The sequence below is a fragment of the Papilio machaon genome, chromosome 26 (assembly GCF_912999745.1).
Source record: "Papilio machaon chromosome 26, ilPapMach1.1, whole genome shotgun sequence".
Lineage (NCBI taxonomy): Eukaryota > Metazoa > Arthropoda > Insecta > Lepidoptera > Papilionidae > Papilio > Papilio machaon.
Window position 1 is genome coordinate 2,243,131 of NC_060011.1, and position 17,185 is coordinate 2,260,315.

At 33.4% G+C, this 17,185-nt stretch overlaps 1 protein-coding gene across 1 annotated transcript; it reads right to left on the reverse strand.

Moving 5' to 3' along the window:
* Window positions 1-1,969: 1,969 nt before the first annotated feature.
* LOC106718656 (BSD domain-containing protein 1) lies at window positions 1,970-10,255 on the reverse strand. The gene is made up of 9 exons (XM_045684498.1): window positions 10,089-10,255; window positions 9,159-9,258; window positions 8,297-8,413; window positions 7,458-7,515; window positions 6,018-6,115; window positions 5,315-5,529; window positions 4,525-4,647; window positions 3,062-3,135; window positions 1,970-2,440 (listed from the first exon to the last, which is right to left on the reverse strand). Exons 1-9 carry the CDS (start codon window positions 10,097-10,099, stop codon window positions 2,088-2,090), a joined length of 1,149 nt encoding a protein of 382 aa, XP_045540454.1. The 5' UTR covers window positions 10,100-10,255; the 3' UTR covers window positions 1,970-2,087.
* Window positions 10,256-17,185: the final 6,930 nt, after the last annotated feature.

Here is a 17,185-nt window from a genome sequence, read left to right on the forward strand (position 1 = left end):
ACAGTCTGATACTTCAAAATGGAATACTCTACCGGAAATGGGAGAAGACTAACGGCAGAGAGTTCCATCTTCAGATAATTGTCCCGAGAACGAGAGTACCAGATGTTCTCCGTGAAATACATGATGGCGTATCAGGAGGTCATCTAGGTGTCAAGAGGACGTTAACAAAAGTGCGAGAACGGTTCTACTGGTTACATTGTCGAGATGATGTACAGGATTGGTGCCGCAAGTGTACTACTTGCGCTGCTGTAAAAGGACCACAGACCAGGAGCCGTGGGAACCTGCGATTGTATAACGTCGGTGCACCGTGGGAACGAATTGCAGTGGACGTCGCTGGGCCATTTCCTGTAACGGATTCGGGAAACAAGTACTTTATGGTCGTCATTGACTACTTCACCAAATGGCCAGAAGTGTTCGCCATACCTAACCAAGAAGCTACAACAGTCGCTTCTAAGTTAGTCGAAGAAGTGATATGTCGTTTTGGTGTGCCTCTAGAAATCCATTCTGATCAGGGCAGGAACTTCGAATCGCAAGTTTTCCAGGAAGTGTGCAGGATTTTGGGCATGCATAAGACGAGGACCACCGCGTATCATCCACAGTCTGATGGAATGGTTGAGAGATTTAACCAGACCCTTGAGAGGCATTTGGCGAAATTAGTCGACGACAATCAAAAGGATTGGGACAAGTATATACCACTCTTCCTTCTGTCGTACCGAACCGCCGAGCATGAGAGCATAAAAGCTACCCCGGCGTATGTCAATTTCGGTAGAGAACTACGAATACCAGTAGATCTATTGACAGGGGGGTCACCGGAAGAACCAGAGACCGTACAAGACTACGTCTGCAATTTAAGGGACAAAATGCGTTATATACACGCCTTGGTTCGGGAAAATGGGTTACAGTCAAGTGAGAACATGAAAACTAGATACGACCGGAAATCGAACACGAGCGGCCTTGAGGAAGGGTCACTGGTGTGGCTGCATAACCCAACTCGCCGGAAAGGAAAATCTCCAAAGTTGCAGACCCAGTGGGACGGACCATACAAAGTGGTTACCCGAATGAACGATGTGACTTATAGGATTCAGAAGCAACCAAGAGGGACATTCAAAGTAGTGCACATAGACCGTCTGGCGCGATACCATGGTAGTAACAACGATGCTCGGGACGAGCATCTTTAAGAGGGGAGTAGTGTTACGAACGTACAAAGTCACGTGAAACCCTCTACTCAACACTAGATGGCGTTAGAGGTACTGTTGTGAAATTATAAAACTGGAAGTATCTCGAAAACCGCGGCGCGCGAGCGTGAGAAATGAGTCATCTTTCCGGAAGCGTCCAAATCGGTCGATGACGTTCGCGCCTTTTGGAAACGTTCCAGAAAGGAACTTTCTGGAATGGTCTCGGACTCGACTCGGCCTATATAAATAGCCGCAGGGAGGCGAGCGAGTTCAGTTCAGTTTGAGCTACCTTCGAGGCGACTTCGAAGCGACAACCAGCGATACAAGGGAAACCTTCTACTTGGCTACGACCTAGGACATCGTTAGTGCTTAGTGATTGGACCTAGTGCTTTGTGTTGGACCTAGTGTTAGTTCAATAAAGTCTTCAAAGAGTCAGCAGGTTTTTCTCTCCAAATTCCTCGAACCCTAGCACGTAACAATATATAAAATTTTATATGTAAAAAAATTACTTTTATGCTGACCTTACTATAATTTCTATAACTAATTCATTTATAACAATGAAATATATTTAAACTTGTCAAATTTAATACAAACTTAATTATTAAATTAGAATAAAATAAAAGTTTTTTTAGTTTACGGTATAACTGTTTATATTATTACTCTGTTTTTTTTAAAAAAGAACTTAAAGGATGGCGATAAATTTTGGTACAGGGGAAAACCACGGTTGTATTTGAGATTTTTTAAGTATTTAAAGATTTTTTTTTGCAAAAAACTTAGTATATATTGTTTTGCATGAAAATGTATTTTTTTAATTTGATTAGGTTAACCAAGCCTTTGAATTTATATAGGACATAGTCTTGTATATTATGTGAATATATTTTTTTTTTACTATAACATGGCCGGATTTTGCAGTCAGGCTTTCTGTCCTAAAGGTTCGTCCATTTCAAATTCTTTTTCCCAACTTTCATCTGAATTCGCGCTCGCGTCATCTTTCACTTCTTTATCTCCGAAATAATCTTCTACCAAATTGTTACCACATTCGTCTGATTTTGCTTGTCTTTTAGGTGAACGGCCATTTTTGTTTTTCTTCTCTATTGTATTGTTCAATTCGTCTTTGAGTGTTTGTGGTTTATCAGCATTATTATTGATTAAATCTTTTGATGATGAGCGTCTGTTTATCTTCTTCTGTGTGATTTCTTTTTCATATTCTTCTAGAAGTAGGATCTGTTGTTCTTCTGTGAGTTCAACGTCATGTGGGAATTCTTCTGTAATAGACGATACTACTTAATTTAGTATACTTTAGTAGACGATTCTACGCAGATTATTGGATAAATTAAAAAAAAAGTGCAAGAGCTAATATTTTTTAAATTTACGCTTTATTTATCAATTTTAACTTATTTATCATTAACTTTATTGATCAATTTTATTAACTTTAATTATCAATTTTCTTTTGTCGGCCATAGATAACTTAACACGTTGCATGCTACCATGTTTTTTTTTCTTATAGAATAGCGGGTGTTTCCCGTTGGGTCGTCCGGACTATCGATCAATCGCCCTATTGGCATTTTTTTCAAATGGGCCGATTAAATAGCAATAAACTCCCATTGGTTCCGATTGATTTTTTTATCAATCAGCACAATGAAGAAAAATTGTCCAATTAAATACATCCATTAGGTCAATCGTTCCAAACAACACACACCCAGACTTTCCTACCTAGTAACTTTTAACAGTAGGTACAAAATATTGACTATTTGTGTAAAGTGCCACTGTGGTTACACTTGTATAAATACGTTTTATCGTCCCTTCTATTCTCTTGAAAAAAAAAAAACCAACAATATATATTACTACAAGTATCACTGCAGTGGAAACCAACGGTTATAACTCACCTTCTTCCCATTGTACAATCTCCTCTTCTTTTTCATACGTTTCCTCAAGACCAGAGAGAACTTTCTTCGGACTTCTGCAAAGAAAAATTAAATAATATTTAATTTCTCTTCAAGTCCTACATCGAAACACTGTCTTTTTAAAGTTTAAATTGTCTACATTTTTGGTATACAATATACAGAACCGCTTAGTACGACATACCGGTTATAGTGACCAAAATCATATACGCGGCTAAACGCTATATGACTACTTTTTATGCAATGTCGAATGTTACGACTATTATTACCTTTTTATGTTGTTATAACTGGTTTTGATTGTAGATTTAATATAATATTAAATAAAATAAGTCTATTTAGCTTGTAAATGGCTAATTAAAAAATGTGATTTGATTGTGAAGTAGAGGAGGAATAGAAAATAGGATTTACGCATTTGGGCATTATGACCATAACTTAATATAGGCCAAAAAGATTCTTATATGGCAATTTTATTAGATATATTTTATGTTTAATGTGTAAAGTATTTTATATTTTATTATCAAAATAATAAGGTTTTAATTTTCATTTAATTTTGGGATAGGAATAGGTAGAGGAATAGAGTAATAAACATTTTCCTAACTAAATAAAACTTTATGAGATAAAAAATGGTATATTTAATAAAAAAAAAGACATTACAAAAATATTTATATGTGATAAATGAATTAAAACTATAGAAGATACAAATTGTCTCAATTTAAAAATAATAAAAATGGACAATTTTTTTTCTGTAATTTTTATTTAGTACTTTAAATGTATTGAAACAAGTAATCGATGACTTTTTTTATTGTTTTTTTTTCTGTCAGAATATATGATCTACTTGATTATGATATTTCAGAGCTAAGATATAAAAAGCAAAACAAACACAAAAAGCAGAAGTAAAAATAACGACATATGACGCCCTCATCGAATAACCCCGTAACAGAAAAAATCAAATTGTTCAGGAGAAGTAACAAACCGTATTTCTTTAATAACTTCATCAATAATTATTGTACAAGAATCTTTTATATACCAAAACAAAGATAATTTTTATAACTTCATTGTATTTCATTTTCATTCATATATTCCGGACGTATTCTGTGCTGTGGAGGAAAAATTATAATACCGGAACTAAAAAAAATCTGTTTCAATAATGACTTTTTATCTCCGTAATTAACATTAAGGAAAATATAAAAAAAAATCACAACGTGTAATAGGACCTTTAGATGCTGAATACTACGGAAAAGCAAAAACCCAGTAAGAGTGCATTATGGGATTATTCGTTGGGGGCGTCGATACAATGCTTTTAAAAGTTAATGATTTAACACATTCAGTGATACTAAAATACTGTTTTATTTTTTATTTTAATGAGTATAAAAAAATCTATGTGGCATTTAAGGTGTTGATTTTTTCACAGAATATTTATACCGTTTTTTGTACGGTACACTACTTACTGTTGTATTGGCGTTTGTAGAGGTAAATTGGCCAAAACGGGGTCGGCAGTGACAGACTCTACAGGTTGTTTGCGAGACGCAGCAGCCAAACGGTCTTGCAGTAACGCCACACGGAATAGATACCTATTAAGAAAAGAAAAAAAGAAAGTTAAATGGATGATATTTATAAGTTTGGTTTACACTGCGGTAACGTTTATAAAATATTGTTATCAGTGTCAATCTTTATGAAAAACTAAAATGGCAAAATTTTTTGTATTAACAAATTTGTCGCACGCAAAATCATTGTATCATCATCATCATCATCAGCTCACTATACATCCCCACTGAGGGGCTGGGAGCCTACACTAAGTTAGGGGTGATTAGGCCATAGTCAACCACTGGCTAAGTGCGGGTTGACTTCACACATATCATTGAATTTCTTCTCAGATATGTGCAGCATCACGATGTTTTCCATCACCGTAAGAACGTCGGATAAATGTACATATGTAAATTGAAACACACTGGTACATGGCGGGATTCGAACCCAGGACCTTCGGATTGCAAGTCAAGTGCTCAACCCCTGAGCTACCGACGCTCTTAAATCATTGTATGGAACGAGTTAATTCAGCCGTAAAAACCTTATGTTACTTAATACTCCTGAACTCTAATAAAAATGGAAATTTAGATCAGCTGACTGCAATGGAAAGATACAAATCAAATGAAAAAATCGTCAAAATCTTATTTACGCTTCATAATGTTATCTAACAAAAATGTTCCCTCACATAAAAGATAAAAAAAACATGTTCCCTACCTTTCCCAAAACTCATTAAAAGATACAGCATCCGGTACCAACTTCACATACTGTTCTTTCAGTATCGGATTAGCTTCTAACCGCTTGACTGCCGTATGAGGCAAGATCAGACCTGGCGTATCATTCTCTGTACTCTCACGCCACGCTTCAAACTCAGCGCTATCCACTGGCACAATATATGTCGCATCCACACGCTGCAGTGCTTCTAGTTCTTTCTAAAATGTATAAATAGAACTTATGAAAATATCACGTGTGTATACAAAATAGAAAAATGTATATACACATCTTGATGACCTTGAAATGGATAACATAATTTAAAACATATAATTTTTTTCAATCTGGACATCTTTATATAGGTGAAAATTTAATGTACCCGATGTACATCTATATATATAAAAGATAATCGTGTTAGTTACACTATTTATAACTCAAGAACGGCTGAATCGATTTGACTGAAAATTGGTGGGCAGGTAGCTTAGAACCAGGAAACGGACATAGGATAATTTTTACCCCGTTTTCTATTTTTTATTCCGCGCGGACGGTGTCGCGGATAAAAGCTAGTTTATAATGTACCCGACGTGCAAATTTTAAAGTCGGGAACAAAAGTGTGTATAATATTAACCTTTATGAAAAATATAGCCAAAATGCGGCTAGCGTCAGAGGTATGTTTATAAAAGAGTGGAGGTCAAAGTGTTAAGCTAACCTTGTATGTAGACAGCATTGTTGTATCACCTGATGACAGTATCACCTCGGTATCATCTTCATCATCCGGCTCCGGATTTAGAACTATATTAAATTGCTCTGGAAATATAATTTGTATGTCCCTCTTTTTTTTATACATATCTATATACTAGCTTACGTCCTTAAAATACGTACGATCTATTTCAAAATGTAATAACTATTCTAATTTATTGCATCAGATTGCATAAATGTTTTTGTTTTATATCGGCGACTGATACGTGTGTATTGCACACTGTGCAAATCAGCTCTGTACCGATACACAAATTCAGGTCACATAGATTGAACCGTTGAGCTGCGGCTCAACAATTAAATTGACAGCTTATCGCGACCAGCTATAACTATGTGAGTCGTAACTCACAGTTCGCAGCTCGAAACGAAAATCTTAACTCTATGCATGTACAACTTGAGTTAAACTGCGAGTAGATTCTGATCTGCATCACAAATGAACCGTGAGCTGATCTGCAGGTCATCAATTTTAGTTGAGATACACATGACTACGGCAACTAAGAATGACTCATTCGAAGGTCACAGTTGCAATAAATGTTGCCCGCTATCTTGCGCAGTGGTATATCGGTTTGTTGAATCGAAAATTTCATATTCGGTTCACGATTAGATTTAATATAAAAGATTTAAAATATTTGTAAATTAATGTATAAGGGGCGCCAATACCCTAATAATAGAAGTCGAGGGTTCGAATTTCGCCATTCGACTATATTCGTAAACCATAATCTAGCACAAGCCTAGAGCTTAGTTGAATTTATACAAAAAAATATTAGTAAATTAGCTTCTGACAGCCATATTAACCGTGCTGAATTAAGAAAACCTTAATTTTACATTAAAAAAAATACGATTCAACAAACCGATATCGTAGGTACAACACTGAACAAAAGAGCTGGCAACATTATTCACAATTTTGACCTTGAATTTGACAATTTAGTTTGAGCTAGAAAAAGACTATAGTTACAGAATATTATTTAGACAAGTTTAGTCGATTTTATTTTAGAATTTGTCAACACACATTTTGATAACAAGATATTTTTATATTAATAGCAAAATCCTGTTTACTTTGCAATGCTAAAGTCAACACGATATGAAAACTTTCTTTAAAATTTTTTATTTTATTTTAAGGCAACAACTTTCAGGCACCTTTAGAACAACCTACTAAAGTATCATCAGAATCCATCTAGTTGTTAAGAAACACAATTGGGACAAACATTGATTTTTATTAATATATAGTTACGTACTATTAGTTAGAAAAAAAAAACGTTTTTTAATACTTAATAGTTTTTTCTTATAATGTTTACACTTATTATATTCACGCATGTATTTATATGTGATAAAGACAGCATTACATTCGACTTCTTTGGTTTTATGATAAAATTACAATATTAAAATAACTCACCAATAAATGTGCTGAAACTTTTCTTCACAGCATTTGCTGTGGATTCTGGCTCATCAAACTGTGGGAGATAAAATAAAGCCTTTTAAAATACATCTCAAAGACAATACAGACTACATTATATATGACATAGAGAAAGTCATCATAATGTTAAAGGGAGATTTGTCTATCTCAAATCAAGCTAAACTTAATTCTAGTTTTTTTATAGTAGAAGTTGGGAAATGAGCAAACGGTCACCTGATATCACTTAAATAGCAACTGCTTGCTGTCTACATGTGCATTATGTGAAAAGGGTACAGAAGCATTCATCATTATGAGCCTACTATAAGCCCTCACTGCGAGGCTTGTAGCCTACCCTAAGTCATAGGTTACTAAGCTGAAGTCAGACACGCTGGCCTAGTGCGAGTTGGTTAACTTCTCATATATGTTATCAATTTCTTCACAGATCTGTGCAGGTTGTAACACAATGTTTTCATTCACCATAAGAATTTCAGATAACAAATGTAAATCGAAAAACACATTGGTACATGGCGGGATTCGAATTCACAATCCGCAGATTAAGTCAAGTGCTTAATCCCTGAGCCACCAATGCTCTATAGCAGATGCATTGCATGTTTTATGCAAACATGATCTACTTCTGACTTATGAATGTGACTATGCTATAGTCAACTATGTTGACCTAAAGCTGAGTAATTGACCACATATATCTATTGGAATGTGGAAGGTATTGGAGAAGAACTATGTCCAGCAGTGGGCAAAGGCTGATAATGATGTCGATATGTTTTGATTTCATCACAGCTTCCTCAATGTTTTCCTTCACCATTAGTGATTTATTAACATACCTTGAAAGTCTTGCCCAGGGCATTAGAGGTGGAACTGAAGACATGGCTCGCCTCACATTTTACTGCTGTTCCAATCTCATCTAAATCTTTCTTCACCATAGAGTACACCTCGGCTGACTAGAATATAAAAAAAATAAACCTATAAAGTGACAGACTACTAAGTTGACTAGTCATACTTTTATTGTCATTACTGAAATTATCTTTGGATAGACAGAGTCACCAATGTGTCAATACAAGTGTGACAACAATCAAAACTCACATTAAACAAATGAGAACTTAGCTCATTCAGTGATACTTCTCAGGCAAGTAAACTTACATAGAATAAATTATTGAAGTAGCAATGAATGTGTTAACAGAGAATAATTTCCTTGTACGTTTTTTAATAAACCTACAACTTTGTTATTTATTCACATAAAATAGACCCGTGAACTTTCAACAAATGTTATGCAGGCCAGTGTCTAAATACGTAAAACCCAGTAAAAATAAAAATTAAGACCGACCGAGAAATTAATGCTGTAAAATTAACAAAAAATACACAACTTTACATTAGGAAATAATTATGTACAAACAAATGTATGTATAAATATGTATTAAAATAATTAAAAAATATGCATAAAAATCATAATTATGAAAAGGGTTGAGATTAGAAGGAGAGCCGAAGAAGACAGAGGTTGGATTAATGGGGGTCTACTGTATATAGTTACTTGACAGCTTTTTTCTGTTGAAAGTTTAGATGTTACAGAACTCTTTAGAAGTTAAGCTTACCTGTACATGCATTGCTTTTCTCTGTATGTAATTCTTAGTTTATTACCAATTGAAATGAATAAACTAGACCTTTATTAATAATTTAGTTTTTCTATACCTTTGTTTTGGCAGATGACAGCCATGTATCCCACCAGTTGCCAGAAGGCTTGTCATCTTGTTTTGGTGTACTTGTTGACTCTTCAGGACTGGTTTCTGTTCTAAATAAAGCACTTAAAACTTTACAAACATGAATCTTACTACTACTACAACAATTACAACAATTTAAATAACTTACTATTGTTACAAATGCGAAAGTTCAGATGGATGAATGGATGTTTGTTTGCAGGTTGCATCTTCAGAACGGCTCAATGGATCTTGATGAAATTAGGCACAGATGTAGAATATAGTCTGGGAGAACACATAGGCTACTTATAAAGTTATTTTTTTAATTCCGCATGGACGGAGTTGTGGGCAATAAACAGGTAAATAAGTTCAGTGCCACAAACATTTGAAAAAACTATAATAAATTGTGGCATGGAAGGTTAATTGGGATGTAATACAATATAATTTTTCGCTAAGAACAATACTCCAATTGTTGAGAATTTGTTATCAATATGCATATGTTTAATTTAAATGATATCGTAAAATATTTTCATAAAGTAATTTAATTTACCTTGAAAAGTATATTAGGTATGCTACCTTGGATTGGATTTTTGTAAAATTTAATTTAATCATAATCTAAGCCATTTCTATAAGATATAATATGAAATTGTCACCTTTAAAATGTTATTTTAATATTCAAAACCTTCCTAATCTCTTAAATATCGAAATGTACAATGACAAACATAAATAGCTTTGATAGGACTTTTAAGTTTCTAGACCTTCAACTAGCAGTACTAAGACTAATATACTACGATACAAATAATAACTGGTTTCTAATCAGTTAGACGATTAATTATCAAGTATTATTATTTATTTATGTAACTGTACATTTCATGGTATATTAACATCAACATGTATAAAACAAAGATTAAAGATAACAACTTACTTTTCAGCCATTACTTTAGTGTCTCCCTCGTCAAATTAATAGAAATAGAAAATGGATTTTTGCACATAAAGAATTACGTGAATATTTTTGTTATTACACGAGATTTACAATTAATTTCGACTTGACATGATTTAGTTTTGTTTGCGTTGACATAAGGTTTATTCTCATTTGCATTTATATTCACAGATAATTAAATGTCTGTTCTTTTGGACAAGCCTTTAGTGCAACTTTAGTGTTTATTATTTTAAGGCTTAATCCATTAATCTTTTAAAAAACTACTTTTTCTGTACTAAATATTTTTATTCTCAATATCTAAATAATAAAATACTTTTAAATTTTACAAGTCTGTAATAAGACTGCTAAGTAATTGTCATATGCGTATAACGTAACGGTGGCATTATCACAAGCTTGTTTTTAAAAATGATAAAGGTTCTTGTTCTCGATTTCTTAGTTAATCTACACTAAAATTATTACGAGGTGTAACCGTAATTAATATCCCCGACATAGTAACGAAAAATGAGATTTACTGATATTTTTATAGTGTGTTCATTCGAATATTGGAAATTTAAGTTATGTGGTTTAAGATAGTATCATCGTAATAAATAAGAATATCAACTGTTTTAATAAATATCATCTACAAATTATATACCTATGCTACTATTACTTTCTAGAAACGAGATTAGATGATTATTAACATACTTATAAAAAAACCTAAATGCTTAGATACCCTCTCTAGCAAACCTGATAAGAAAACCATTCACGCAGTCATTTTTTTTAATCATAAATAAGTTGTTTACTATCTTATTTCAAATAAAGTAATCTGACATTTCTTAATAATTATTTTTTGTCTATTTTCAAACGAAACATTTGTATACTATTTGAAAAAAGGAACGTTGTAATTGTGGCTTGAGGTGGGTAGGACATTTTTATTTTAAGTCGTAAAATTTCAAATGCCGGAAGTGCGTAGTAACCGCAAATAAATAAATTTTGGAAAGCGCGTCAAAGTTTTTGTGTTTTTAATAACTTGAGTTATTATTTTAAGAAGTGTAGTTAATGTGGAAATAATTTAAAAAGACTAATAGTTAAGTTTTTCTGTCAGCAATTAATCCAATGTTTTGGAGTCGACCTTTATTTTTCTAGTAATTTCGTTTCCAAACAGTTTCGATTAATTGACTACATAAAATTTAGATTAGTTTCAAACAAGTATATTTTCTATTTGCTATTAAAACAGGAAATCGTTTATAATGTGGAGTAACGACTAAGATGTTATCAGATGGAAAACGTCGACTCCAAAAATATTCAACAGCATTTGGAAGGTAAGAAATTTTCATTTAATTTTTAAACATCAATTACCAGCAACGTAAGTTATTTAAATATAAAAACAATACTCCTATTTAAAACGGAATTACACGATATTTCATTTGTCGATCAAATGGCGAATGATAATAGAAAATATATGTAATCGAAGAGCCAAAATCTTAATGACCGGACACCCGATCACGTGGTCGAGGGCTCGAATCCTATCGACTGTTGTAAAACGTTAGGTTAGTATTGTTAACCAAACAAAAAAAAGCCAAACTTAGTTACGGTTTATGCTAGACCTGGGCGATTTCTACGACGCCATGTTTTTTACCATGCCTCTGGTTTTAACAGGGTTGTGTGAGTAATTCGGCGGCTTATCAGAATTATTGCCCTACGCCCTGGGCGGTCGTAATCACGCCCAACCCTAACGCCGGCCCTGATTAAACAATGTCAATTCTCTTTGGCGAAATTTCTCTAAAAAGGAGAACAAAGTTTCGCTTCATTATTAATATTAACGTTTTGAACAATATTATCTTTCTTGAATATCACGTACACATGTGTAGAAAAGCGTAAACCAAAAGAACAACTAGGTAATTATTTTAATATATGCATTTTATTAATATGCGTTGGCGGTAGGCGGTGATCTTGTAATTTTTGCTTGTGTAATTATTCAATAAAGTATTGAAGAGGTTATTTTTGCAAATAAATCGTGTAGCTAAGCTCAGGTTCAAAGATGTTTGTGCTGAGATATGTTATAGGTATAGGAATACAGTGTTTGTTTTAAATGTATACCCGGCGAATTGGGTGCGGTTGTTTTTAAGCGCGGCATTTTAATATTTTACATAAAATTCCAATAATTTTTATGATGAACTGTGTGAAATGTATACGTTGATTAAAAAAATACGAATTGCGAAATCAGATTGCGTTTATTGCAAAAGAAAACGATACGATTCTTTTAAATTTATACACAGAAAACAGGAAAGTCTTTAATTATTTCACGTTAAAGCATTTTTTAACTATTAGTGAAATGTTAATATTTTTAATCACGGTAAATCCTACCATTTTAAATTAGATAAAGTAAAATTAAAGCATTTTAAGGAACATTTATGTGTTGGTTAACCTTACACGTATATCGTAATCTGTGTGGAGGGTTGTACAGGAATCCGAGCACTCCCATAATGTTAGTTTTTGATCAGATTTGACGTGCCTTTCTTCATGTTATTAATAAGAGTTCGCGAGGCATGCTTGAACGGCATTGGTGAGTACAGGCTGATGGGAAATTAATACTGTATTAAATTACAATAATTTAACTTAAATTTTCTTTTGTCTTTTCGAAATATTCGCATGACAGGATGATGAGATTACAGTTACCTTACGAATAATCGTCAATATAATTGAATATAAAATGTGAAAACGGAATGTGAATGGTTAATTTTCATTGGGAAGCGACAGTCGAACCGAACTGAAGATTAATTCTTATAAATTAAAGACGAAAGATTAAGACCTTTTTTAAGAAATATTTCCTGATTTGAATTTAACACTTGTGACTTATGATTGTATAATAGATAATTAATTATATTAATTAAATGAAAAACATACCGTATACTAAAATTTGAATGGATAATCCTTGGTGCATAAATAATAATACGGCAAGTGATCGACGCGGGCCTTCAAAGTTCATCGCTCAATCAGCGAGCGCCCGCGGCTGTGACGTCACGCGCGTGACGCGTCCCGCCCGCCACGAGATGGCGCTGGACGATGTTTACCAAAGCGATGTGTGTGGTAAAGATTGATAAATTAATTTCAATTGTTTATTCTCTACGTATTAATATATCGTTTAGTTCCGTTAAAATAGGATTTACAGTGATTTATGTGATATTTATTATGTACTTTACAAGTTTGCTTGAACCTTGTTTTCAAAGACATCGTAATTAGTCACGAAGGCAGTGTCTTAGTCATTATACGACTGACTTTTACATGACCATTATAAGTAACTTAATTTTGTTTGATTTTCTTAATTTATTATAACATTAAATGACGCCAATTTGTATTGGTTTTTAATTTGCGTATGTAATAAAATAGAATAGTTAACTAAATATTGTATGTAAAATCAGCTAGGAGGGATCTGCTGTTGCGAAATGTAGTGCTCAGTATTTATTGTATAGAAATATTGAACAGACATGATTGTTTCAATGCCTGATCGTTTTATCGATTGGTAGGAAAAATCGTGCTTACGAGAGTAAAGGGAGTATATTTAAAATTATTCTAGGATAAATATTCACCATTTTTTTTAAATAAAACTTCTATAAATTTTGTAGGTAGTTTATGTAAAGGTTTTTTACCTTGTCTTTAACAGTCGCTACGAATTTGCATTAATAAATATTTTGTGCAATAGATGGCGCTAGTAGACATCTTACTCTAGCGTAATGACTATTGTACTATGAATGTGTGATGTAACTAAAAGGGATAAAGTTAAGAATTTGTGTATTAGAGACAGTTTGAATTCATAGATGGACATTTCACGCTAAGAGATGATGATCAAATAAAGAAACTGATGAGTTTGAATGTGGATGGCTATAAAGGTTGAAGATCGAAGACAGTATGGATGGAATGTGCGAAAGTAGATATGCGTAAGTAGGGATTGAATTCAGATATGACGGATATAGACATGCATGGAAGAACAGTACCGACCACGTACGGATAAAAGGCAGGTTGATGATGACCCAACTGACTCGGGAAGGTAATTTTTTTCTCGATTTTGTAAGTTAGTTACATCGAGACCGCATGTAGTCTAAAAGTCTTTTTAAAAATTGAGGTATGTTTGGACAAGTATTAGTCTAGTTGTTTTTTGTCTCGCTATTCTAGAAAGTATGGTGAGCGTAGCGCACGTGGGCGCAACGTGGGTGCGTTCTCTCATCTCCGTTGTGCACATTAAATTTGATTGTGCCCACAACCTGCGCATTCCCATACATTTAGTAATAAATAATTTCTTACTCGCTAATTCTGTTAGCATTTTAGATTTATCTTTTTATCTTAAATGTTAACGATGTTACGTCACTATTGGATTTTGCAATTACGAGGTTTTGAGGTTGGGTTAGTAGGCAGAGGAGCCTAAATATGAAGTATTCATACATATATCATAATTAGTTTCATAATAGCAAAGTCATTGGTTACTAAACTAATGACTTCGCTTATTTCTACATAGGTGATTTTTAATTAGCTTCCAAAAATAATTTTGTCTTTAATTTTCTCCTTTGTCAAAGGTCCAGTGTCAAAAATTCTAGTCATTCAATTGTATTTTGTCAGCAACTTTTACAACGTTGCGATGTTGTTTCTACTCCCACTTCCTAAATAATGGCCCATTTTTTAATACGGATCCATAAAATTGGTAAGTCTTGGTTGTCATCTGCTTGTACCAGGATCGTAAAGGCTCGGCGGCGGCGCGGTGGCAAAGAATGTCCGCCGAGGATTTATGTGTGCGCGTGCATTCAGTGACAAGTGCACAACTGTGCCACTACCTCTCTACGCGCTATGTTGTCCTGGTACTTTGCAATGGTTGACAATATATATTTTTTACTAAATACATTTAGACCTATTAAAAAAAAAACAAAAAACAAAACAATTGACACGCGTACAAAGAAAAAAAAAGAAACATTGTCTTTAGCGACTTTAGAATAAAGACAAAAATAAATTCGCACAAAATCCTGATCAATCTTGTGTTTTCACTACTTTTATAGTTAAAAACCATTTGTAATGATTTAAACTATTAATGTATTTAACTATTGAGTATTTTAGAGTTGGTTTATTTGTTTCTGGGGTTAAAAAGTTCACAATTCATAACGTAAGTCTTTCAATGTCATTAAACCTACTTCTTCCTGTAGAAAAGTAGTCTTTCTAGACTTTGTGTCCTTTGTGCCGGCGGCTACCGTAGTATTTATGCTAAAAGGCCTCGCGGCGTGGGCCCTTAATAAACAAATGACGCGAGACCCGATTTAAGGCCCCACGTCGCAATTATTTCACTATTTTCGACGCGGCCCCTGCTCGAGTAAAAGCAGCTTTTTAGCTTTATTTGAATTTTAAGTAGCAATACACTGACGGTAATAGCTTGGATGTTTTAAATACGAGCCTCAGTTTATTTTAAGATGATATATGGGCACGTTACAATGGTGGCTCTTTCAGTTTTTACTTTTTTTTTTGGTTTTAAACTTCAAACACAGGTGTTCTGTAATAATTATCTTGGGTTTCTGAACCAACATTTCCGTTACTGTTATCTCTGTTTTGTCAACAGGGATGATGATATGTTTTATACAGAGAATTCGGTCTCAGAAACGTACGGTTAGTTATTTAATGAAGTAGTAATAATTCAGAGATTTGACTGCATATGAATAGTTAAGAATGAATTTATATTTATTAAAAGTTATCAAGCAAGTTGGTAGCAGAGAGCGTGACGAGTGGAATTTCGCCGCAATTTCAATAAGGCACCGGGCACCGGGTACCGGGCACCGGCTACCGGATTTAATCTCACAATGATAAATCGCCTGCTCCATCACGCACCGACTCGTCAAAATGAACTTATTTGTCAAAGCACAGATGACAGCGCACAGATAACGAAAACAGGAAATTGAAATCTGTATCACTGGACGAAAATCTGGCGCGCCCGACGCCATCTTGGATGCTAATCGTTGTCGGTTACGATTTGAATATGGAACTCTTTATTCGTAAATGGTGGTTTGGTTTTTTTCAATCTTACCGGACAGTTGATGGATAGATTGTTTGGCAGGAAATGTAAATGGATTTGTCTAAATAAGTTTATTTTTAATACGAATGTTTTTTTCGAGGACAAAGTAAGCATAATTGCATTTTAACCTGATATATTTCAATAATAGCTGGGAAATCTTATAATATGTTGAAGGAATTACTGTTTTTTCTTTCTTTAAAAGAAATTATGCCTTAGCTTATAACACCGCTCAAGTCGAAAATTGGCGGTTTTCACATTTTAATGCCATTAGATGGAGCTGCTCATTTCGCGTCTAACCATTGGTCACGATAATTGAAAGGTAAAGAAATATAGTAAAAATGTTAAAATAGAGTAAATCGACAAAAACTAAAGAAATAATAATTTCTTAACCGCTAAATACGTATTAATTAAGAAATTACTAAAAAAATCCACAGTTTTTTTCGTCTCCTGTAAAAGTTAGCTGTTATCTAAGGAACGAAATGCAACCAGGAAAAGCTTTTTAAATATTCATTAAAGGACTTTTTTGAACTAATTTATAGAATTTGTCAGTTACATAAATAAATACTTAGGTAACTGAAAGAATTTTTATGAAAATATTTTTGATTAAATATCTTAATTTCAAATAGGTATTAAAATTCAAACTCAAGAAGCGTGTAAACGGTCTAAAAAGACATCGGAAAGACGTAAAATAAATTTGTTTTACAAAAAAAACATCCCAAGTTTGCAACTGTGAACAATAATTGACAAGGCCTGTTTAAAATTCAGTATTTATTTTGTGGAACCTTCTCGAAGTATAAATAGCATGTTTTAATCGCGGAATTAAATCAGCTGTACGGATATTAATGGCATTTTTATGGGATTTTGTGAAGCCGTGAGCGTACTTGCAACCAAGAACATTTTCTTTTTAAAGTAGTTAGTAAGTTTAGTAAAGAATTTTTTATATTTTTGAAAATATTGATATATTTACTACTTTATATAACTTAGGGGAATAATAATGTTATTGAATACACATTTCATATTCGGATGGTTTATTTGAATTGGTTTATAATATACTAAA